Raw genomic sequence first — 24,118 nt, 5'->3', positions numbered from 1 at the left:
ACACATATTTGCTTTTTTTAAAGTGTAGCCTTTTAGCTGCTTCTTTCATTGCCTGCTTCCTCTCGTCTCACATCTCCAAGACTCGGCCCCAGGACCAGCTACATAATCGGTAGGTCCCAGTGCAATATGAAAATGTCGGGACCCTTGTTCAAAAGTTATGAAAAATTTCAAGATGGAGACAGCAGAGCGTTGAACCAAGTCCAGGCCCTTGTAAGCTCAGGGTCCTGTGAATGCTCACGCCCAACACCAGGGCCGCTGGCCCCGCTCTGTCCTTCCCCGGAAACCCACCTTTTAACTTTGCCCATTTAAAAAATCCGGCGTGCGTTCTTTCATACTTTTCTCCATGTTTGCATAATCATACCAGTTTTTAAGAAGGTTTTCTCTTTTTTTTTCGGTTCATTGCTTTTTAAAAAGTTGTGTCATGATCTATTTTCTTCTCTGCATTTTGCTTCCTTACTCGACACAGCCCGGAAAGCCCTCCAGCTTGTGTGTGTCTATTTCGTTCTTCATTCAGGCTGCGTAAGATGCCACACTGCAAATGGACCATAACTTATTCATCAGTTTCCCTTAGGGATGGGAATTCACTCTGCTTCCAATCGTTTGCTGCTATTCGAAAAACTGAAATAAATACTTTTACGGTCGAGCATCTTAGTGCTATAAAGCCAGTTCACAGGAAAGGGTAAAGTTTCCTTTTCAAATAAATTTATTGCAGCCAAAAAGTGAATCGAATTTATAGAAAAGTATGACGCACGGGGTGAGGCAGTGACGATGTCTGGGAAGCAGTGATCCTGCATCGAGCCCTCTGTGAACGGAGGCCTGGGTGGGGGAGGGTGGGAAGTAACTTCTGCGTCCGCCCCTGCAGCACAGAAGTCAAAGAACACCAAAGCCAGGGTCCCTTCTTGCGACAGGGGACAGGAAAATGCCTGTGACACAGAAAACATACCCTCGAGTATATCGAGTCTCGATAAACTGCCTTGGTGACAGTTGCCCTTGGAGCTGGCAGCCCCTGCTCCCTCTTTCAGTTAATCAGCAAACACTGTGTGGGGCACCCTTGGGGACTCAGGGCTGACTCAGCCTTGCACCCACCCTCTAGGGTTTTCTAGTCTAGCAGAAGACCTGTGTGGCTTTTTGCATGACAAAATAGCTTCCCAGACCCAGAGGGATGATACAGAACTGAGGTCGAATGCTCCATGTACACACATGCAGTCACACTCACGCACACACACATACACACACTCGCACACAGTGGTACACACATGGTCATAACCACACACTCACACACCCCACAAACACACACACACACACACACACACACAGGCTGCAGCCAGCATCCCAATCCCCCAACCCCCACACATGGGAATATGACAAACCGCAGTGGAGGACAACTGCTATTGGGAACGAGATTCCGGAATCCTAACTCGAGGGCATCTGGATTCTTGTTCTGAATATTTCATGAGCTGTGGAGTTTGTGCTCTGAATCCTGAGTCATTTCTCCTTCAGGGATCGGCAGCCAAGCAGTGAGTCGGTGAGGACGGGCAATTAAAGGCCTGATTACTTTCTGTCTGAGTGACGGAGTGGCCCAGACGGGTGCTCGTAACAGAGCTGAGTCTGTAGGTGTGTGTGTGTGTGTGTGTGCGTGCGTGCATGCGCACGTGCATGGCCTGAGTCCCTGGATTCTTCTCAGGGGAGGCTGAGAATGTGTAGCAGTCACGCCTGCAACTGAGCAGTCAGGCCAAGCCAGGCTATGGTAACAAGCACACCCCAAACCTCCATGGCTTAACACAATCGAGATTCACTTCTTACTCACATAGAATTTGAGTTGGGGTCAACATTCCCCTCCGTCTTGTGGCTGCATCTGGAACCCAGGCCATGACAGAGAAGAAAGAGATCGGGGAGGCTCACCGCCTCTCACCGACCTTGGCTCCACAGTGGGCTCACGCCATCCTGCATAGACCTCAGTGGCCCCAACCTAAGCTCAAGAGAGACCCAGAAATGTGGAAGGGTTCTTCCGTGAGCACAGTGGTCCCTGCCACTGCTCTCTTGGTGCTTCTGCACACCGGAATGTCCCTGCCCAACATGGAGCCGACTCCTTGGAAAGAGTTCAGATACTGGCTCTGCCACCTGCTAGCTGGTGGCCTCAGGCCACGTGTCAGTCAGGGTCCTCACAGGAAACAGGCAGCACACTCATAATAGAAGTTTGAAGAAGGCTTATTTGCAAAAGCACTATTTACAAAGGATAATATAGTCCCGGGGCTCAGAATAGCTGAGCTGTTACCGCCCTAGGGCCAAAGACACAAGACCAGGGAGTGGCCACTGAGACCGGGAAGGAGAGAGTGACGAAGAGGTGACTACCTCGAGAGGACAATTACATTCAGAGGAAGGACACAACCTTCCCAAAGGACCTCGCCGGGAGGGAGCCAGGGGGATAAACACCATGGCCTCGCTGTCCTCCTCTCTCCTGTCTGCTGAGGCGCCCCATTGGCTGAGCCAGAGGCGCCCCATTGGCTGAGCCAAACAGAAGCCAAAGGACCCAGGAAGACGCTGATTTAGTCCAAACACATCCGTTTTCCCAAGGCCAAGTGGGCAGCGGCTCTGGAAGGACAAATGGGCACTATCTGGCACGAGTAATCGAGGTCTAGCCTTCGGGCCTCCCTTTCCTAATTCGTAAACAGTGCAAATGGCTGCGTCACTATATTGGCGAAGGTAAATGGAATAACGTATGCAAAGACCTGGCATAATCGGCCCTCAGCAAATGTTAGTTTCTCAGTGTCTGAAAGCCCCTTGCCGTCCAATGGGTCCCCTCCTAGGAGGGCCAGTTACCCTAGAGTCTCGAAATTTGCATTCGAGAAATTTGAATTTGAGAAAATTTCTCAAATTTTCCAAGCAAAAATGTGTTTTTCCTAAAAATAACTCTTATTGGCAAGCTTCTCCTGTATGCCAGGTATTTTACAGATATTGTCTCCTTTTAGCCCACAATACTTTCCTAAGTGTTATTGCCTACACGTTGGGACTCTGGCAGAGGGAGTGACCTGTCCACGGTCACTCAACCAGTGAGCGGGTCTGGCCCCAAAGCCCACGGCCCTTCTCCGCTCCACTCGGGTTTCTGAGGATGTGCGCACAATTAATAGATGAAGAGAGGATGCTGAGGCTCCAAGGCGTGAGTACCCCCTCCACTGGAACGGAGGTGAAGGTCCAGGACCGTGTCTTCCCAAAGGCCTCACATAGTCACGGCAGGCTCCAGGAAGTGCCCCTGCCCTTCCGTCCACCTCTGTGCCCTCCAGGCCTGAGTTCACTCACCCACCATGGCTGCTGCTGATTGATTTCAGGTCACCCGTCTCCAGCCCCTTCCGGCCAGCCCGATACCAGCAGTGCAGAGAGCCATCCCTTGGAGCCAGGTGAGGAAGTGATCTTTCTGGGATCCCTGGTCAGCTTTCTGGAATGACAGGAAGGGGAAACAGACTTTGAGGGTACCAGGGAGACACCCGAACTTCAGACAACACTTCTTCCTGATCCAATGTTTGAAGGTCCACATTAGATTCACTTGGAGATCTTAGAACTGCCACCTTCGAGAGGCCACTAATAAAAAGTCACTGATACACGATAGGGTGTTCAGTGAGCATTTAAAGGGGATTTGTTGAGAATAAGCTAAAGAAGTCTTGGCGGGGTGGTGGGGGTCCACCAGATGGGGTCTAGGTTAATTCAACAGCTATTTTTAAAGGACCTACTCTGCAAAGCGATGTGCTAACACTGGGGTGCAATCCTGGGGGTTCCCTGGGGAGGTAAGGGAGAGCCGCCATAGAGAGAGGCAGCCTGTCTTCAAATCTATCACTAACCCCATGTCTGTCCATCCTGCAGGGTTGTGGGGGGTCACAGTGACACTCAGTGGTAGTCAGTGCCCTCAGAACAGTGGAGGGACCTGGGAGGGGAAGCATGGCACCCACAGTACCAGGGAGGGCCTCGGAAGTGGTAGTCAGTGCCCTCAGAACAGTGGAGGGACCAGGGAGGGCCTCGGTACCGGAAGTCTGCCTCTCTTTCACACAGGGTACTCTTGAGATGGGGGCAAGAGAGGAGGGTTTGTGGGGACTGGACCCCTGGTTCTCTGTAACCTCGAGTCGTCCTCAGCCCCAGCTTTTCCTGACTGTAAGGAGAACCAGAGGGTCAGGCCTCACAAGGGGGCTGGGGGATGAACCAGCCCAGCCCCACTTTGCAGACTGAAAGGCTGAGGCCCAGAGTCAGGTAGGGTATTGTCCAAGGTCACTAGCAGGTCATTGGTGGAGCCCCTGACAGCCACCCGCGCCCATCCCATCCCTAGCATCCGCCGAGTCCGAACCTGTCCAGGCCTCAGCTGCTGTCTGGTTCTTCCAGGGGAGCAGCTAGGGATCCGCCTGGTGAACGGGAGCAGCCTCTGCAACGGGACGGTGGAGGTTCGTCTTGGGCAGTCCTGGCAGCCCGTGTGTGAGGCGTTCTGGAACCTCCAAGCCGCCGAGGCCGTGTGTCGTGCGCTGGGCTGCGGCGGGGCGGCGGGGTCGCCGGTCCAGCCCCCGCCGACGCCAGAGCTGCCACGAAATTGGGCCTTGGGGAACGCCAGCGAAGCCCTGAACGTCACGCAGGCTCTGGCACCGGCTATCCTCTGCGGTGGCGCTGAGTGGCAGCTCTGTGAGGTGGTGGAGCACGCGTGCATCGGCAACCAGAGGCCAGCCCAGGTCACCTGTGCAGGTACAGCGGACCGCCCTGCGCCCATCACCGGGGCCCCTCCCTGTCCCCCGTCCCTGGCGGGCCTTCAATCACTGCCTCACTCCTGTCCACCCGCACCTACCACCGACGCAAACACAACTGGTCCCCACGGCAGAGGACTGCAACTTTGTACCATTTCCAACTCTGAACATTTCCACAGATCTGGCCTTCAGACCCTGCCCCCTACTAGATCTCCAGTTGGCCCACCTGATCCAGAACCCGACACCTCGGGTCCCCAATTCTAACAGAATCTCGAGGCCTTACTTACGAGCCCCTCTCCCCTCCCTCTCTGGACCTCTGTCTTCTCTGTCTCCGCTTCCCCCTCTCATGAGCATAAATATGCCAGGTTCCCAGGGTCCTTTGGTACTGATGCTCCTCAGCCCCCAGCCCTGCTCTTCAGGCCCCGCCCACCAGGCCTCTGGCCCCACCCACTAGTCTGCGCCGGGTTACTAACCCCTCCCACTGGCTCCGCAGCTCTGACTCTATGGTGTCCAGCTCCACTTCCCGAGTCCCTAGTCCTGACCAGTCCCTCTACCTCTGCTCACCAAGTCCCCAGCCCTGCAGGGGTCCCCTGTCCTACCCAGAGGATTACAGCCCCTCTCACAGGGTCCACAGCCCTGCCCACAACTCTCGCGCCCAGGGCCCAGTCCCTGACCCTCTCCCACCCTCTACCTTCCTCGCCCTCTTCTCCCCACCCACAAACCCCTACCCGTCCCCTCCCAGAGAACCGTGCACTGCGGCTGGCGGACGGTGGCAGCTCATGCGCCGGCCGCGTGGAGATGCTGGAGCACGGCCAGTGGGGTTCGGTGTGTGACGACACGTGGGATCTGGAGGACGCCCACGTGGTGTGCCGGCAACTGAGCTGCGGCTGGGCGATCCAGGCTCTGCCCGGCTTGCACTTTGCCCCTGGCCAAGGACTCATCCACCGAGACCAGGTGAACTGCTCTGGGGTGGAGGCCTACCTGTGGGACTGCCCTGGGCTACCCGGAGACCGCTACTGTGGCCACAAGGAGGACGCTGGTGTGGTATGTTCAGGTGAGTGAGCCACGTTCCTGAGCTTCGCCCTCCATCAACGCTTACTATAGAACTACTGGGCACCAGGCCTGGAGTTAGTGCTAGAGAGAGAGTCTCTGTCCTTGCATGGTCACTGTCCAGGAGGGGAGATGAGACTCAGACAAGCACCACCTCAGGGAACGAGTGGTAAATGCCCTAGGAAAGGAAGCCAGGTGAAGTTTAGGGGTAACAGGCAATCCAGGGCTGGAGGAATAAGCCTGCCCACCTCCTGGAGGAGATGGCATTAGAGGTGAGACTTCCTGAGTGGGAGTTGGTTCTCTGGTTCAGAGCAGCAAGGGGAGATGGAGGCAGGGAGGCCCTTGGGGAGGCCATCGATAGTCCAGCTGAGGCCATGAAATTCTGGTCCAGCCAGTGCTTCTTTATAAGGTGCAGGGGAATGGCGGGGGTTGGGGGGATCTTGTTAAATATAGATTCTGATTCAGTCGGTCTGCATTTCTAACAAGATTCCAGGTACCATCGGTGCTGCCGGTCCATGACCGCACTTCGTGTAGCAAGGATGTAGGGAACTGCAGCCACATCAGATGGGGCAGAGAGGGCGATGTGGATGTCAGGGAGAGCACACGAGATCTGGAGACCCGTTGGGCGTGAGGTGTCTGCCTTTGTGCATCTGGGCTAATGGGGCTTTGGGGCCAAAGGATCCAGACCTGACCCTGCGCCCCACCCCCTCCCACCCCACAGAGCACCAGTCCTTGCGCCTGACCGGGGGCAGTGACTCCTGTGAGGGGCAAGTGGAGGTGCATTTCCGTGGCGTCTGGAACACAGTGTGTGACAGTGAATGGTACACGTCGGAGGCCCAAGTGCTCTGTCGGGCCTTGGGCTGTGGGACCGTGGCCAGAATACCCAAGGGGCTGCCCCACTCCCTGTCGGGCAGGATGTACTACTCGTGCAAGGGAGAAGAGCCCACCCTCTCGGACTGTTCCTGGCGGTTCAACAACTCCAACCTCTGCAGCCAGTCCATGGCAGCCAGGGTCCTCTGCTCAGGTACCCCTCCTCCCACGCACCCACCCTCGCTCCCAGATGTGGACCGGGAATTCCACCCGGAATCCACAGCCTGAGAACTGGCAGCCCAAGCACCACCCCTTGGACTGGATCAGGAATGACGAATACTGGCACCAGAGGGACCGTCGCCCCAGCATGCCCAGGGCAGATGTGCTAGTTAATCAGGGCATCCTTTTTCCACAAATCCTTGGCTCAGCGCTACAACCCTGAATCAAATATTTATTAAAGCAGTGGCCTTTGCGGACCAGACTTGGCTCAGGAGATGAAACCAACTTGCCATCCCAGGGCTGACGATCTTAGTAAAAATAATATTAGGAGACACTAATAATAAGATCGGTGACAGTGTCTGGAGCCTTAATCATGTACTAGGTGTTGCCAAACCCTTAGTCTATCTTATGTTGGCTAAGCTTCACATCCGCTCTGTGAATTGGGTTCTACTGTATTTTTACAAATCTAAGACAACATTAATATGTCACACCATTATTATTTTATGTACCATAGCAGACAAAAACGCCACCAAAATAAACTCTTGATATGTCATCAATTGTAGTAATTGATGCCATCACCCTGATTTGTGAAGGTGTGAAAAAGAAAGAGGGTTTGACTTGAGGAAACTCGATATTAATGTCTCTGGAGTTCAGATACCTGGCTATGAAATCCAGCTCTGCCATATACCAGCCTGGAGGTGTCAGTTTCCAGTCGACGTGGACGCCGATACTCACGGGGTAGCTGGGATTTGTAAGCTCCATCCCTGACCTGTCACGTGCTTATGATAATGACAATAATGTCAGCTTCCCACCTGAAGAACAAACCCGACTGAATGGAAAAGGGATTTGTGGTCTGCAGCAGATTATGCAAAAGGGAGGGATAATTCCTTAATTAGCCTCTTGTTCTAACCAAAGGGTTTTCCCAGCATTTACTCCATGAGATTCTCCATGTTGTAGGAGGTGGGAAGGGTACGTTAGCCATGTGCCCCTCTGGGACCTAGCCCCCAGTTCTAGGTCATTTGTTTGTCATGTTCAGTCCCTGGCACACAGTAGGTGTAATATGGTAATATGTTTTGAATGAATGAGGCGGTACTTTCTGGCAGGTTCCCGGAGTCTGCTCAATCTGTCCACTCCTGAAGTTCCTGCAAGTGTTCAGCCAGCGGTCACAGTAGGTGAGTGTCACTGGGTACACAGTGTCTCAGAGCCTCGGGCACCTGCAGCCATTTGTATGTGTGTGTCCTCCCAGGAGGGGCCTGATGGTTTGTGTCCCTCGCCCGCCACCCCCTCCCGCTCCCCGCCCCCAGACACTGGTCTCGCCTTCACAGAGGAAGAGCCTCAGGCTCAGAGGGTGAACTGATGGGCAGAGTTGGCTGGAATTAGTATCCAAAGTCCTGCTCTCCAGATCCATGCTCGGTCTACCTGCCAGCTGGGTGTAGCTTGGCTGGCTTCGGGGCAGGCTCCTGGGGCTCAGATCCCAGCTGTGCCCCTTGCCAGCTGTGCAACGTTGGGCACCTCTTAACTTTTCTGAGCCTCAGATCCCTTGACTATAAAACGAGGACAATAATCACAGCACCTCTCCCAGCACTGTTGTGAGTCTCCAGTGAATTAATTTTTATAAAGCGCTTAGAACAGGGGCTTACTGGGTACACAGTGAGCGCTGTCTGGGCGTCGGTTATTCTCGTGATTGTTCAGTCCAGGCATGGAGTCCCTGCCATGCTCACTACTAAGGATAGCTCAGAGTCACCTTCTCTGGGAAGCCATCCTTGGTCTCCCCCCGTAGAGAATTAAGCGACCTCAGCAGGGCCTCGTGCCTGCCCCTCCAGGTCCCTGTCCACACCCGCATCACAGCGGGCACCTCACATAGTGGACTGAATAGACTCGTTGATCTTCTTACTAGACAGAGACCCTCAAGGCCTGTGGCTCCGTTGTCATATTGATATCCCCAGTACTTCGTGCCTGGGACACAGTGGGAACTCAATAATTGCTGAGCAGAGAGAGATCCTTGTGGGCTGGTGACAAGGAGAACGTTTCACTCAGTCAGTTAGTCACTCGATATACATTTCTTGAGCACCTACTGTATACCAGGCGCCTAAAAGCAAGTTGGAAATTTTTTTTAAAGGGAAGTGGAGGGTAGGTCCAAAGGGAAGAGGATCAGCTGCCGACAGGATGGAGAGACAGGAAGGACAAGGAGAAGCCTATGTCCACTTCTCTTTCTCCCTGATCTGGGGTTCTTGCTTTCAGAACCTTCCGTGAAAACGGAGGACCAGGAATCTCGGGAGCTAATACTCCTCATCCTCTGCATCGTCCTGGGAGTCCTCCTCCTCGGCTCGCTCATCGTCATCACCGTCATCCTCTTGAAAGGGAAAGGGAAATATGGTAGGTGCAGAAATCTGGAAGCCACAGGGAAGGCCCAGGGATGGGACGGTGCAGCTCACGCCCTCCCAGGGGGACGTGAGCCTTGGGGACCCCCAGCTGAGGTGGCAGGGACACAGCAATGGCCACCCAGCCCTGGCCCCGGGAGCACCCTCTCATGGGAAGAGTTTTCCCAGCATGCTGCACAGTAGTGGACCGATGTGGGCCCCACGGGAGGACCAGACTCTGTGTGTGTGTGTGTGTGTGTTTGGGGGTGGTGGTGAGGAGGGTGGTGAGAACAGAACCAGGGAGACCGGAAGCGGCAAAAAAAAATGACTCGTAGAATCCGCCTGCCTTCCCTCAGCCCTCCCTGCTCCGGTGAACCACCAGCTCCTACCCACCACCACCCCAGCAGGGATCAATAGCTACCAAGAGGTCCCCATCACCATCCCTAAAGAAGAAGGTAGGATGTCACCCCCCTGGGGGTGGGGAAGGCTGGAGAGGACAGGAAGGGTCAGTACTGCTTAAGTCGAAGCAACGCCCCAGCCGGAGATGGGACCCGGGTCAGCCCACGCACAGCTGCGGGACTTTGAGCACGTCGAGTCTCCCGCCTGGGCCTTGATGGGCAGATGACTTTCCAGCGCAGTCATTCCAGGATTCTAGGCTTGAGAGTTCTGGACCGATACAAGCCCAGGGCATTTTAGACATTGTTCTCATTGGAAATCTCTGCTCTGCTGATGGGCTAGGAGGTTGTGATATCATCGCCTGCTCAATCAGCCTGCCTGTAAGCCCCTGAGAAATCAATATGTCTCTGGAATGCTCTGCTGATGGGCTAGGAGGTTGTGATATCATCACCTGCTCAATCAGCCCCTGAGAAATCAATATGTCTCTGGAGCATAATTTTATTTCATGTTTTCTGAATGAAAAGAATTGGACCAGTCACTCATATTTTATGACACGGATTTATACCACTTAAAAGTCTTGTAAAGGAGTTAGAGTTTAATCACATTGCATTATGAATATATTAAATCGCCTTTATTTGAACGCATTCCAATGACAGGAAAACCAACACAAAACTCAGCCAAATATTACCGATCTTCTCTGCATACAGTATGTGCATATTTTTGAGAAGAGACTGTGAATAGAGAACTTAGAACAAGGCTGGGCACAGAGCAGCTGCTCACTACATTTTATGGTCTAGAGGTTAAGAACCACACTGCCTACTTCTCCGGCAAGGTGAGAACCTCTGTGCCTCAGTTTCCTCAGCTCTAAAACGGGACCACTCATGTACCTACCCCACAAAGCTGTTATGAGAATTAAGTGAGATAATATTCATAAATGTTAGAATAGCGCCTGGCATGGAGTGACTGCTCTGGAAGTGTTGGTTTGTTGCATAAATAAATGTTATTTAGTTCTTCATGTGTGGAATGAGAGGGAAGAGCTCGGGACACGCAGGCTGGACGGTCTGGCATGCGACGGGCTGCCCGGCACTCTCCCTGCCTCTCTCGTCCCCCGCCACCCACGTTCTCTGCCACCCACCTCTCCCTGTGCCTTTCCACCCATCGCTTTGCCACGCCCCCCACTCTGTTCTCTCCACAGTTCCCAAGATGCCCATCCAGGTCCAGGCCCCAGCCCCCGACGACTCAGACTCAGACTCAGACTATGAGCACTATGACTTCAGCGCCCAGCCTCCCGTGGCCCTGACCACCTTCTACAGTGAGTGCCTGGGCCCACGTGCCCGAAGGGCCTCCCACCCCGACCAGGGAGAGGGCCCCACTGGCTGGGGACCTTCAGTAGGTTCGACCTGACGAGCCCCACAGCACTAGGCTGGAAGCGCCCCCGTTACTCACTGGTTTGGCTGTCAATGGTCCCACACCGAAGTTTTCAAAGCGCTTTGTGATCCTGGGGGCGTCTGCACGTCTTGAGGCATCTCCCTTCCGATTGCCTCCTCTCCCACATGTGCCTCTGCACGTGCAGGGTCTTAAGACCTGTCCCTCGACATTCACCCAAAGGTAGCTGCGTCTGCATAGGATGCAAGGGAGTCCAGGTGAGAGGCACAGGTCAGATGGCTTCTCACACGCTCACACTCCTTTTGCATGTCTCATCCTCCCCATCTCGCCGCCCCCCTCCCCCCGCCCCACGCATTCACCCACCTCCACCTCTGGCCCTGCTTCTCTAGCTCTTCTCTCTGCCTTCTGGAGTAGCAGGAGGAAAGACAGAGCTTAAGGCAGGGCCCGTGCAAAGCTGGGAGGTGGGAAGAGAGCAAGAATCTCATACCTATGGTGGAATCTCTTGGGAGCTTGTCACAAATTCCCGAGCCCCGCCCTGCACCTACTACCTCAGTTAGAAGGAGAGTTTGGCTGGGTGTGATAGAGACCACCAAATGACAATGTCTGAGAAGTTGGCGGGGGCCCAGGCTCTTTCTTGCTTGCTACTCTGCAGTCCTTAAGATGTCAGCCTTGTCCATGTGGCCCGGAGCGGCTCATCGTGTTCACATTCTAGCCAGTGGAAAGGGGGAATACGCAGATGGGACACTCTACTCTCAGGGCAGGACGCCCATATGGCTTCCACTCACATTCCACCAGCTGCAAGAGAGGCAGGGAGATGAAGCCTCTGTCCTGGTCAGCTGTGTGTCCAGATAAAGGCCAGAGGCTGTCCTGCTACTACAGGAGGGGACAATGAATATTGGGACGGCCAGCCATCTCTGCCCCACCTGCCGAATCAGGGCCTCTAGGGGTGGGATGTGGATGATTCCACCTTTGCCGGTCCCTGCACCAGAGTTTGGGTGCCCCCGGGATGAGGTGTCCTTAGAACTCGAGATCCTGAGCCCCGAAATGTAAAATTTAAGACTGAGAACCCCAAATCTTGGGACACTGAGACTAAAAATCAGTGGTTCCAGGTTCAAAAAAGCCGATTCCAAGATTCCAGACACTGGAGTCCTTAAGACCCCATGAATCTGCAGCAACCTGATTCTTCTGTGACACAAAGGTGCCGCGGAAGCTGTGACGCCCAGACTCCAGACCCTTCGGCTTCCGCTCTGGGAGGGCTCCTCGAAGCGGCAGTGTCTGCCTTTCTCCTCCCTGTCCGGTCTGCCCAAGCGCGAGGGTATCTCCTTAAGTAGCGGGAAGGGCAGCCGGGGCCATGGGTCGCAGGGTACTAGGGTTTCTGGCTGGAAGCAGCCCGTCCCTTGCTGGTTTCAGAGATTTGGGGTCTTCCTGGACTAGGATGTGAGCCTGGGATCCGATGGTGAAGGCTACGCGCCTCCGCACTCCCGGGGTTGTCCTCCCAACCTGTTCAGCCTTAGTGGCCCCCTCCCGAGTCCTGAGGAGCACCAGCCCCTTCTCCAGACTCTCAGGACAAGGGAACCTTCGCCCCTCCCCATCACCACCTCTGCTTGTAGATTCCCAGCGGCACCGAGTGACCGAGGAGGAGGTCCGGCAAAACAGGTTCCAGATGCCCCCCTTGGAGGAAGGTGAGTCAGGCCGGGGTGGGACGTGGAGGGGGTCATGTCAGCTGCGCCTCCAGACTTAGGAGCTCAGCTCCCCTTGAGAAGCTCCAGCAGCGACCTCCCCCAACACGTCCTTCCCGACTAATAATTTTTATTGGCAATAAGTTCTTTCTCAAGTCTAATTTAAAGCCTGTTGGCTGCATACCTTCTGTCCTCACCCTTCTCCTTTTCCTGGCCCCCGACTTGAAGAAGACCATGCCTCCCAGGCCCCACCTGTCAACCCGGGACACCGCATTGCAGATCCCCTCTCCCGGAGTCCTCAGCAGCACCCACGGAGCGACAGCGAGTCTAGCACATCGTCTGGGGAGGACTACTGCAATAGTCCCAGCAGAAAGCTACCTCCATGGAACCCTCAGGGCTTTTCTTCAGAGAGGACCCCCTTCCTGGAGCCCCCGAACTTGGAGCTGGCTGGCTCCCAAGCAACCTTTTCAGGTAAGCCGAGCCTGTGAGGATTCTGTGTGTGCCCCATCCTCCCATCCTTCTGACCTGGCAAGAGGAAGCATGAAGCTGAGAGCCATGAACCAGGCTGAGCTCAGGATTCTGGTCCCAGCTCTGCAGTCACTTGCTGTGTGACCTTGGACAAGTCTCTTCCCCTCTCTGGGCCTATATTTCCTCATTCGTTGAGCTAAGGACTTGACTCTGGAGTTGTGAGAGCCTCCCAGCTCTGGCAGTTTGTGAACTGACTGTCTCCAGGCAGAGGGTGACTGGCTCTGGGGGTTTCCAGCAGGGCCCTCAGCTGACGACAGCTCCAGCACCTCATCCGGGGAGTGGTACCAGAACTACAAGCCGCCGCCCCAGCCCCCTCCCATGGAGCAGTTTGGGTGTCCAGGTGCCAGTGGTGGGGGATGGGGTCCTGGGAGGGGGGACAGAGAGAGACTGGGGAGTAGACGAGTGGGGGGAGCTTTGGGTCTGTTGGATCCAAAGAGAAAAGAAGAGAGGTAAAGGGATATATTTTAAAAGCAGGAATATGAGGAGGTGGGAAAAATGGAGGTGGATGGGACAGAGAAAGAGTCAGAGAGAATGCCTGGAGAGGAAGTAAGCTCCCCATCAGTGGAGGCATTCAAGCAGAAGCAGTCAGATGGCCCCTTGGGGGAGACCGTGGTAGCGAAGGGGCACCCGGCATCAATTGTCCATCAGCTGTTGTGCCAGTGTAGGATCTATAGCCCTGAACTAGCAGATAAGGCTCTGCCTTCTGGGCTGACATTCTAGCAAGGGAGATGGCAGTGAGCAAGATGATGTGATGGGAGTCTTGTCACTCCGTGCCCCACAGCATCATGGGACAGGTGGGTGTGGACTCAGACCTGCTCAGCTCTGTCCCATGGGGCAGCCGGGGCAACGAGTGGGCATCCTGCTGACCTGAGCCTCCCGGACACACAGGATCCCCCAGTCCCCAGCCTGATTCCACTGACAACGATGACTACGATGACATCGGAGCAGCCTAGACATTCTCGGCAAGGCTCCAGGTGGCTCCTTCCACTAGACTCCTGCTCTACCTGCTGCCCCGTCCCACCCTGTCCTTCCGGATCGTCCCCGAGGGGGCTGGGAGACCTCCCCTGGAGAGATGAAAGGAAGCTCCACATCCTGTACCACTGGATCTCCACCCATCGAACAGAACCTGCTGGCCTGGCCTTCCCTCAGCCCCAAACGGCAGCAAGGCGCTGCCTGAGATGCAGTGAGCTCACTGTCTCAGGGTTGAACAAGCAGTCGGGGCCACCTCTCGGCAGGCTGCATGGAGGGGTTGACCTGGGTGACTCCTGAGGCCTCTTCTGACCCTTGGGTGCCTGGTGCTTTGATTCCCTGAGTCTCCGGCAACTCAGGGTCCAGAGGTACTGAGAGGGGCAGAAGCCGGCCCCATCCCAGTCCTGCCCAGGGAGGCCCCGTGCGCAGGGCCTGTTGGGTTGCTGTAGCTCTGACAGGCGGATGCTGGGGCTGGGTGGCACAGTGGCAAACTCGGGCTTCACTCGGGGCAGGGAGCCCAGCCTTCCAGCTGACAGTGAGCAGGACGGCCCTTCCCCACGACCCAGGGGCTGGGGCCTGAGGCCAGTCCTGCCTTTAGAGACCTCAGGAGCCCACCCGGGGCACAGCCCTGGTCTGCAGTGACTGTCCCTGGAGAACGGATCCTCATTCTGAGCTTCCTGTGGTTTACAGAGATGGTCCCAGCTGAGCTCAGCCCCCCAACAGACCCAGAGTCGGGGCCCAGTCCTTGAGGGGGCAGAAGTGCAGAGTTGTCTGCCAGGAGGGGCCCAGCATCTGCACTAAGCCCTGAGTCCCCATCTGTCTGATTAGATTGATGGGAGCCTCCTGGATGAGTCACACCCAGAGCCACGAACTTGACCCAGCATCCTCCAGAGAGAGGCTGGGGGACTCAGGGCCGACTCCTGGCGTCCCATTCTGAGAATCCTGAGATTAAACTAATTGCTGAATGAAACTGGGGCGTGGAGTGATTAAGTCCTTGAACTCTTACAGAATCCAGGTCGTGCATGTGTGTGTGTGCGTGCGTGCATGTGTGTGCATGTATGTGCATGTGTGTGCGTGCGTGCATGTGTGTGTGCATGTGTGTATGTGTGTGTGCATGTGTGTATGTGTGTGTGTGCGTGCATGCGTGCATGTGTGTGCATGGGTGTGCTGGGTGACGCAGCTCTATCTTTGAGGCAAACTGGAAAACCTACTGTGACCTGGTGCCATAAAAAATGCTGGGGCTAGCATGCATGTGTGTGCATGTGTGTGCATGTGTGTGCTGGGTGGTGCAGCTCTATCTCTGAGGCAAACTGGAAAACCTACTGTGGCCCGGTGCCATTAAAAATGCTGGGGCTACAGGGACAAGAAGATGCAGGGCCTGTCCCCCTGGAGGAGGTGGACTCCATGACAGATGCCTGTGGCCGGTGAGCGGGGCAGCCACTCCACCCCCTGGAGGTGCATTGCTGGGTCGCTGCACCGAGTGAGTTCCAGCCTGGGCCTCCAAAGGCTTCGGAGGCAGGGCAACCGGAGGGGGCTTATGGTCAGGGCTGCCTGGCAAAGGAATTGATCCCAGGCCCTGAGAGGAGTTGGAGACGAGGCTGGTGGACATGGAGGGGGCTGTGGAGACGACTCATACAGGAATCCTCCACCTGCTGAGAAACTGGGATCTTCGCCCAGCTGCAGTGGCCGATGCCCAGCTCTGCCTTGGGGTGAAGGCGGGGGTCAGGTGTCCTCTGACGTTTTCCAGAGCAGGGGTGGCGGAGGAGGCTGGGCTGCGGATCCTGCCCTGTGGGGCTGAGCGGGGCTGAGCGGGGCTGAGCGGGGCCTGCTTTTTGTTCACCTGTCCCAGACGTGGAGAGAATGCTGGCACTCCCCAGGGCCACCGTCACAGGATGTGGTTGTCCTTGTGATGGGGCCCCCTCCCCAGGCCGAGGGGGATTCCTAGGGGAGGAGCCAGGGCGGGAGTGGGTGGGGACAGACGCCCTGGCAGTTTGCGAAAGCCTTTTTTGTCTGAAGGCCTGGGTTCAAATCCCAGCTCCACCCTGTCCTGGCCGTGTGGCCTCAGGCAAGCCACTCAAGATCTCTGAGCCTTAGCTGTAAAGTTTGTAAAGTGTGCACAGGCATCACGTAAGTGGTGGCACAGGTTAGAGTCTTGGTGACAAATGTCCCTTCTCATTAGCTTAATCAACAGAGGTGAGAAATCTTAAAAGGAGACAAGGGAGGAAAAGAGAAGGCAGCCATTGGAGGGTCTTAGGCACCGGTGCCTGGGGAGGCATGGGGAGCATCGGCTCACTCCCGTTTTATAAACGAGGACACTGAGGCCCGACAGGGGAAAGGACTTGTCCAAGGTCACTCAGAGAGTTAAGAGCCAAGTCACAATTCATCCCTTCCCCAACCCCGACTCTCAGGAATTGGTGACACCCTCTTTTCTATCATTTCTCACCAGAGCCCCTCCCCCATCCTTGGTTCCTCCCTATCTACACACACATGCACACACGCACACACACACGCACGCACACACACATACACACACACACGCACGCACGCACACACACACATACACACACACACGCACACACACGCACACACGCGCGCACGCACGCACGCACGCACCAGTCCCAGAGAAACTGGGCAACTCCAATTCATGTCTCCCTTGCCCCCTCCCAGCTCCTGGACAACCTGGGAGCACCAGGGTCACACGTGGCAGGGGACTTTCTGAGGGCTGGTGTCCAGAACCTGCCTGAGTCAGCCTCCTGGGTTGGGTGACAGGGGCTGCTCACAGGGAGGGCCCTTCCCCATGCCTTGTGTCTATGCCTCCTGGGGACTCAGACCGTGGGACCACCGGAGAGAAGTCACACACGACACAGCAAGTGTACTCTCAGGAGACCACGAGTTATCATAAGCCGCAAGGGTCTGGAAGAGGAAACATCGCAATGTTGAGTGGAGGTGGCACCTGAGTCCTGCCCCCAGGGATGTCCACGTGGGCAGGGGCTGTATCCAAGCATAGTGACAGGCGATGCACAGGGAACGTGGGGGGCCCAGGAGAACCCCTGACCCGGCTGGAGGGAGGCCAACTGGGAAGGCTTCCCCGGCAGGCGACGCCTGAGCGGGCCGGAAAGCGTGAGGAGGACTGAGGCGTGGGCACGGAGAGGGACGGGCAGTCCTAGTCGACGGAACGGCGAGAGCGAAGACAGAGCGAGAAAGCTAGAGGCTCGCGAGGCCGAAGATGGTCCAGCCTGAGAGAAGAGGCTGAGGGCAGTCGATTCTCACACCAACTATTTCTTAGGTGAGAGGAACGGAGGCCCAGAGAAGTTAAGTAAAATGCCCAAGTCACACAGCAAGAGAGCACCATCCCTGCTCTGGGCACACTGCAGGTGCGGGGTCGCGAGCGCCCAAACAGCCGCGGGAGGTGTTCGTATCATCCGCACGTCGGGGACGAGGGAAACGGGCTCGGGACGGTTCGTTGTTTTCCCCAGGGCCACCAGTTTGCCAGGCCCCGGTTGCCAGTCTACGTGGCCTCCCGAGGTGGCAAGGTCCACGCTAAAGGTTCACTTCCATGCTTACTGAGCCGACCGCCCAGGGGGACGGTCATCGACACATCAGCCCCACGGTTCATCGGCCTCCTCCAGATATCTGGGAGCCAAGGGAGGAGGCCAGGAGGACCTGAGCAGGGCCATCCCACGGGGGGCCTCGGCTCCTGCCTGCTCCCTGGGCTGCTTGGATAAGGCTCTAATGCCGCTCCCAGGAGCTCAGGTTCAAGGTTCCATGCCCCGGCCGAGCATCGCCTGCTGGTACCTGACCTTTTCCACTGGAAACCTCATCTTTGAGGCACATCTGCCAAGCCACCACTGAGCTCCCCATCCCTCCCTATCGCCCCATCTGTGGTTTCCACTTCCGTCCCTCCCTGAGACCCTTCCGATGGTTCTGGAGATGGGCAGAGGTGCCTGGAGCCCCGCCTGGCCGCTCAGCGTGGACCCGTCTCGGCCGTGGTCCCAGGTCTCCTGTCCTGGCTTCGTGAAGATGGGATGGAGCCTCCAAAGCGCGGAGGGGCAGGGGACACCCGTCAAGGAAGGATGAGTTCAAAGTCGCATCAGTGGAAAGTTCATCTCCCACCACATCCTTCAGCTGTTTACCAGTTTGACGGGGTTCTGGCATCCTGACATGAGAAGAGGCTCACCCCTCACCACCACCATCAAGGAAGGACCGAAATAGCAACAGAGGAAGAAAGACAAAGACGAGAGAGACAAAGGGAGAAGAGAAAGAGCGATGACAGGAAAAGAAGGGCGGGGCCACGCGCTCTCCGAGCAGACAGGGCAAGAGACAGCAGGCCCCAGGACGCCACCCTCATCAGTCCCTTCCCCGGAGCCCGTCCCGGTCCTGAATCCCTTACATGTGCGGCTCACTTAACCTCCAAACCCTCTCAGGGCAATCGGGTGTTCTAACCTCCGTAGTCTTCCAGGGAAGAAAAGGAAAGGCTCGAGAAGTCATAGAACTAGTTCAGGGTCACTCAGCTAGGACCCTGGAAGCCAGACTCAAAGCAGGGCTTTGCAGGGCATGCAAGAAGGAGGGAAGGAAGGAGATGGAAAGGTAGATGGCTAAGGAGTCAGAGGGGACGGCGGCGGAGGGAGGACAATAACACATCCTTTCTTGGGGAAAGATTGTTCCCCCCGCTCCAAGAGGACCCCCAGCCCCATCCTGGCTCCTTTTCCCCAGGCCCCCAACACCCCAGCTCCCCCAAGTGCAGAAGGAGGAGAGGAAGTCACCCCCAGGGCCATGGGCTCTGCCCAGATTCATTTTCCTCCTGAGCGACACCCTTTGCAGGGGGGTCTCCTGCCTTCACCGCCACCACTGAGCGGGGGCCGAGGCCCACACCTGCCTTCCCCGCCACTCTCTCACACAGCGGGGCGGGAGAAAGATCCACATCCATGCGCACTGTCTCCACGGCTCCCAGGACACACCCCGCTCTCCCTCCAGAAGATACCACCATTCAGCAAATGGGGGCTTCTGCTTCCCTCCCACTCTCCACTCTGGGAGCAGCCAACACCCTCCCCCCGCGACACACACACACCGCAACCCCACCCCGGGGCCTCGCTCAGCCTGGCGTGTGGAGGCTGCTGTCCTCTGAGGATGAGATGCTCCAATAGCTGGGGTCAGTAACCACCCGACTCTTCTGCATGCCAAGACACAGGGACACCTTCTCTCACGTCGCCATGATGGTCACCCTCTTCTTCCCCAAACCTGTGGCCCTTCTATGGCAGGGCCCGGACTTCCTGCAGTTTGCTCCATTTCCTGCTCTCGCCCTCATTCCTCCCACTTTCTTGGGAACCAGAAGAGTGGGTGCGTGTACCTTGCGAACAGCGAGAGTGAGCCCACATTAAAGGCACAGGACAGCCCGAGACCTGGGGCCGTCCCTTGTAGGGCCATCCCGGCTCATGCCCACTCACCCTGCCTGTGCAAAGGCCCCTGTGGGCTATAGGGTCAGGCAAGGCCGTCCTAGCCTTCTGTCCCCAGGCTACCTACCTGGGGGTATTGTAGGGCCAGAGGTGGCCAGGTCATCCTGCACCTCCGGCTGCGGGGAGCCCCCCAGAGTGTGGTCATAGCACTGACTGTGGAGCCCAGCCCAGTAAAGCTCCCGAGATCCCTTCTCTCCCTCTGGTTCCAAGAAACTCACCTCTCCATACTCCAGGCTTCCTGCCGCTTTCTTCTCCATTCCGTTCGTTTGATGACCCACACGGTTGGGATTTGCATGCACCATGAACCCACACAAAAGCATGCCTTCCTCCCAGCCACTCACCAGCACCCAGGAGAGAGCACCCGACTCCCTTCCCCCGAGGGTGAGCCCCCACCAGCCTGGCCCCTGTCCTGGAACAGCCTTTGTCCCACTGCTCAGCCACATTCCTTGACCCAGAGCCTGGCCTTCTCCATGGAATGAGGACTCAGGGGCCAGAACAAAGCTGACGAAAATCAGTATTTCTCAAACCTTAGTTTTCCGTGTAAGTCTTCATGGTTTTCGCTTTATCTGCGAACCTTTTGTTCTCTTGCCTACTTAGCGGTTTTCTTTTAATGGAGTCTCATTTTGAAAACCTAAATTTATTGTAAAAGGCACCTTGAGCCATTTTGCAAAATATCTGGCATGTGTTTTTCAAAAATGCTAATGTCACGAAACACGAAGACTCGAGAACTATTTCAGAAAGAGCTGAAGAAACAGGCGACTCGATGCGAGGCGTGATCTGGGGTGGTCCTCTGCTAGAAACGGCCCTATTGGGACAGATGGTGACATAGAAATCGGATAATATTATTGTGTCTGCGTCATCTCCCTGATTTTGATAAGTGTACTGTAGTTATGTAAGACAATGTTCTTGTTTTCAGGAAATACGCTCCGGAGTATTGAAGTATTCAGGAATAAAGGGATAACCAATTTTTAAATGGTTTAGAAAAAAATAACCTGTGTGTACCTGTATGTGTAGGTAGGTGGGGAGGAAAGAGGGAGGGAGGGAAGGAAGGAGTGGGGGAGAGAGAGAGAGAGAGGGAGAGAGAGAGAGGGAGATCAAGCGCAGATAAATTTTAACTTTGGGGAATCCAGGAGAAGAGTATGCAGGAGTTCTTTGCATTAGAGAGAGAGAGAGAGAGAGAGAGAGAGAGATCATGCGCAGATAAATTTTAACTTTAGGGAATCCAAGAGAAGAGTATGCAGGAGTTCTTTGCATTATTCTTACACATAATATACATAAAGGAAACTTTATGTTGTTGTTTTAAATTGAAAAACAGTATCGCTTGCTACAGATCGAAGGTAATTCTAAATTAAAGCGATGCCATTACTTGTTCTGGCTGCATGGGTTGCTAAGTCTGAGCCTGAGACCTGCCTGTTCTTGGTTATATGTGGGGATGGGCACGCGTGGGGAGACGTTAAGATTTCCTCGCTCCTGCCTGAGAGGTTCTCTTTGATGATTTGAGAAAGACGGGCACAGAATTGAAAGGGTGTCGCTTTCTCATTAGTGGCCTGTGATCTAAGGATATGGAGACCCTGTCCTATGGTTACGAGCCCAGCGACATTCATCCCATGACAGTTTAACAGGCACCTTCGGGGCTGGGCCCCTCCTGGAGCCTGGCACTGAGAGAGGACAGGGTCCCTGCCCTCAGGAAGCTCACGAGCCGGACAGAGACAACTCTGGGCGGGGCTGGGATGGAGGAGTGTCCAGGTAGAGCTTGCTTCTCTGAATCTTAATATCCGGCGTCCTTGGAGTCCAGAGGAGGAGACCTCAGGGCCAGCAGGTGTCCCCGGAGCAGGTACGCAGCAGAGGCAGCTCAGAGCTGGTGAAGGCAAGAGAACATCATCAGTGTGTGAGAAGCGGGACCCGGCCTCGGTCTGTCACACGCAGGTAGATGGAACAGCCCAAGCCACCTCCGTCTTTGTCTACTCCGAGTCCTCCGGGGACCCACGCCATCCTGACCCCTGCTTCAGACTGCAAGCCAGGCTTTCTCCCGACTTGTCTTACGGCATATTTATTTTTTCAAACATTAACTTTATTTTAGAATAGTTTTCTATTTACAGGAAAATTACGTACATAGTACAGAGTTCTCCTACACCTTATCATGAACACCTTACATTGGCGATGGCAAATTCATCCCAATCAACGGGCTGATATGGATACATTATTATTAACTAAAGTCCATATACTATTCAGATCGCTTTCATTTTTAACTAATGTCGTTCTTCTGCTCCAGGATCCCATCCTGACCACCACGTGACATTTACTCATCACATCTCTTTAGACTCCTCTTCGCTGGGATGGTTTCTCCTACGTCTGTTGTTTCTGATAATGGGGACAGTTTTGAGAAGTACTGGTCGGGTATTTTGTAAAATGACCCTCGACCTCCATTTATTTCTGATGTGTTTTCTTATCCTGAAACTTGGGTTATGGGTTCGAAGGAGGAAGATCACAGAGGTGAAAAGCCATTCTCATCCCACCCTATCAGTGGCTCATCTTTCAACGTGACTTATCACTGCTGATCTCGACCTTGGTCACTGGCCGCGGCAGCGTCTGTCAGGCTTCTCCACTGCAAAGCTGCTCTTTGCCCCCATTCGCATACTTCACTCGCTGGAAGAAAGTCTCTCCGTGCAACTCACACTCACAAAATGGGGAGTCGCGCTCCACCGCCTTGAAGACGAGGTGCCTGCATCAATTATTTGAAATGTTTCTGCATGGGAGATTTCTCTATCTTCCTCTATTAATTTATTCAGTCATTTACATCAGTTTTGGCTTGTGGGTTTTTCCTTTGGGTTATAATCCAGTACTACTTTATCTTGCTGTTCCAGTTGAGCAGCTTCGGCCATTGGGAGCTCTTCCCTGGGGTCCTGTGACCATTGCACAGACTCCATCATTGTGCATTTGTGCTTGTTTGTTTGATGAGCCCTTCCTTACCTTCTGGCACTACGAGCTGCTCCAGGTTCATCTGGTACATCCCCTGCTCCAGTCTTGGCATTAGCCTCTTCTCCAAGGACATCCTGGTTCCTCCCGTCGTTGAATTAATGTTAGAAACCAAGATCTGGGCACTGAGCGTGCTTGTCGCTACTAGAGCGTGGTTGGTCCTAGGCCCTGTCGGCCGACCGAGCAAGGAAATATATGTGTGTACATGTGTGTAGATAATATGCGTCTATTTACAGATCCATAAACACTGCCACATGCAGTCACCTGTATGTAGACTAAGGGAAACATGAGCTCATACCAACGCTTCCGACTCCGGTCTCGTGCTACGTGGATCATTCCAGCCTTCTCCTGTGAATCTGTGACCTCCTACTTTAACACTGAGATACCTGGTTGCCGCCATCCACCCTCCATTTACTTAACTCTTCAGTTCGATATCTTACTTTTCCTTCTTCTTCTTATTTTTTTTTTTTCATAGTTTCTCCATCAAGATTATAAATTCCTCAAGGGCAAGGCCTGAACTTTTTTTTTTTTTCCTGTCTTCACCCTCTCCCCCAATTCTAGCAGAAGGTCTCCGAGAAAAACAATACGACTCATATATTATTAGGACGGGAAAGAGGCATGGATGCAGGGAGGGAGGGAGGAGGGGAGGAGCCGTCCTCAGCTTCGTTCCGAGTGCCTTTCAAGCCCCTTGCACTTTTTTTTTTTGGCCCCTTGCACTTTTGTTCCTCATACACAGACACTTCTAAACATCACCCACATCAGTGGATGAATAAGCGTTAGAGCTCCTGCAGCCTACCACCCACCTTCCTAGCGGCGTTTGCTTGTGTCGTTTGCTTGTGTACTTTGATGCTTCAGAAAGAAAGCCTTATTCTCCCAGGATGAATGGAAAAATGGAAACAAAAAGAGTCCGTTGCAGGGGGAAGAAGAGCAGGTCTCACTAATCTAACAGGGAGGCAAAGCGGAAACCATCTGGCCCCTTCGCTCTGGAAAGCTGTCAGGAAAATCCTTAAAATTGGTCCTGAGGTTCCTCGACCCTTGCCACCCCATGGTATGATTTTTCCCTGTCCCGGGGGAAGGGATGGAGTGAAGAGGCCCTGCCTGGCTTCAGAGTCAGGTACAACAGACAGATGTGCCCCTGGAGAAAGAGATCCTACAGCCTTCACACGGCACCGGAAGGTCTTTGGTTAATTGTCTGTCTGTTTGAGAAGTTGGCTTTGTGTTCCTTTGACGTGCATTTCTATAAATAGATGGTGCTGCAACCTGAACATCTGTGTCCCCAAAAGGTGTTTTAAAAGTTGCACGTGGTGGTCACTGTCATCCTTCATTTCTGCCCCAATTTAAAACAATGAAAATACTCAGCCTTGTTCCTCCCCTGTTCCTCCTGCACCCAAACACCCCCCCAGCAGGACACACCCAAGTGTTCTGAAGTCCCAGCCGCTCCCACACCCCCAGTTCTTCTTCACTTGTCGGTGAGCCCCGGCCCTGCCCGAGGGGGCTAGAGGACCCCCTCATCCCGGCACGGAGCCCTGCGTGAGATGCGAGTGACACCTCTGAACACCCACGTCCCTCCGCATATG

At 54.8% G+C, this 24,118-nt stretch overlaps 1 protein-coding gene across 4 annotated transcripts in view; it reads left to right on the top strand.

Moving 5' to 3' along the window:
- Window positions 1-15,065, top strand: part of CD6 (CD6 molecule) — a 42,244-nt gene extending 27,179 nt beyond the window's left edge. Inside the window, exons 2-13 of one of the 4 annotated variants that reach the window (XM_006911236.1) lie at window positions 3,327-3,395; window positions 4,366-4,716; window positions 5,458-5,769; window positions 6,487-6,789; window positions 7,898-7,966; window positions 9,036-9,170; window positions 9,511-9,609; window positions 10,746-10,862; window positions 12,547-12,618; window positions 12,844-13,086; window positions 13,382-13,483; window positions 14,032-15,065. In XM_006911236.1, the coding sequence (XP_006911298.1) occupies window positions 3,327-3,395; window positions 4,366-4,716; window positions 5,458-5,769; window positions 6,487-6,789; window positions 7,898-7,966; window positions 9,036-9,170; window positions 9,511-9,609; window positions 10,746-10,862; window positions 12,547-12,618; window positions 12,844-13,086; window positions 13,382-13,483; window positions 14,032-14,096 (1,937 nt within the window). In that variant the 3' untranslated portion in view covers window positions 14,097-15,065. Of the gene's footprint in view, window positions 1-3,326; window positions 3,396-4,365; window positions 4,717-5,457; window positions 5,770-6,486; window positions 6,790-7,897; window positions 7,967-9,035; window positions 9,171-9,510; window positions 9,610-10,745; window positions 10,863-12,546; window positions 12,619-12,843; window positions 13,087-13,378; window positions 13,484-14,031 lie in introns of all 4 variants that reach the window. The other 3 variants (XM_015588643.1, XM_006911237.1, XM_015588644.1) reach the window with 3 other exon arrangements.
- Window positions 15,066-24,118: the final 9,053 nt, after the last annotated feature.

Source organism: Pteropus alecto, unplaced genomic scaffold, assembly GCF_000325575.1.
Source record: "Pteropus alecto unplaced genomic scaffold, ASM32557v1 scaffold43, whole genome shotgun sequence".
In the NCBI taxonomy this organism is placed as follows: Eukaryota; Metazoa; Chordata; class Mammalia; order Chiroptera; family Pteropodidae; genus Pteropus; species Pteropus alecto.
Note: the sequence above shows the minus strand (reverse complement) of the source record. Positions and strands in the feature narration are given on the sequence as shown.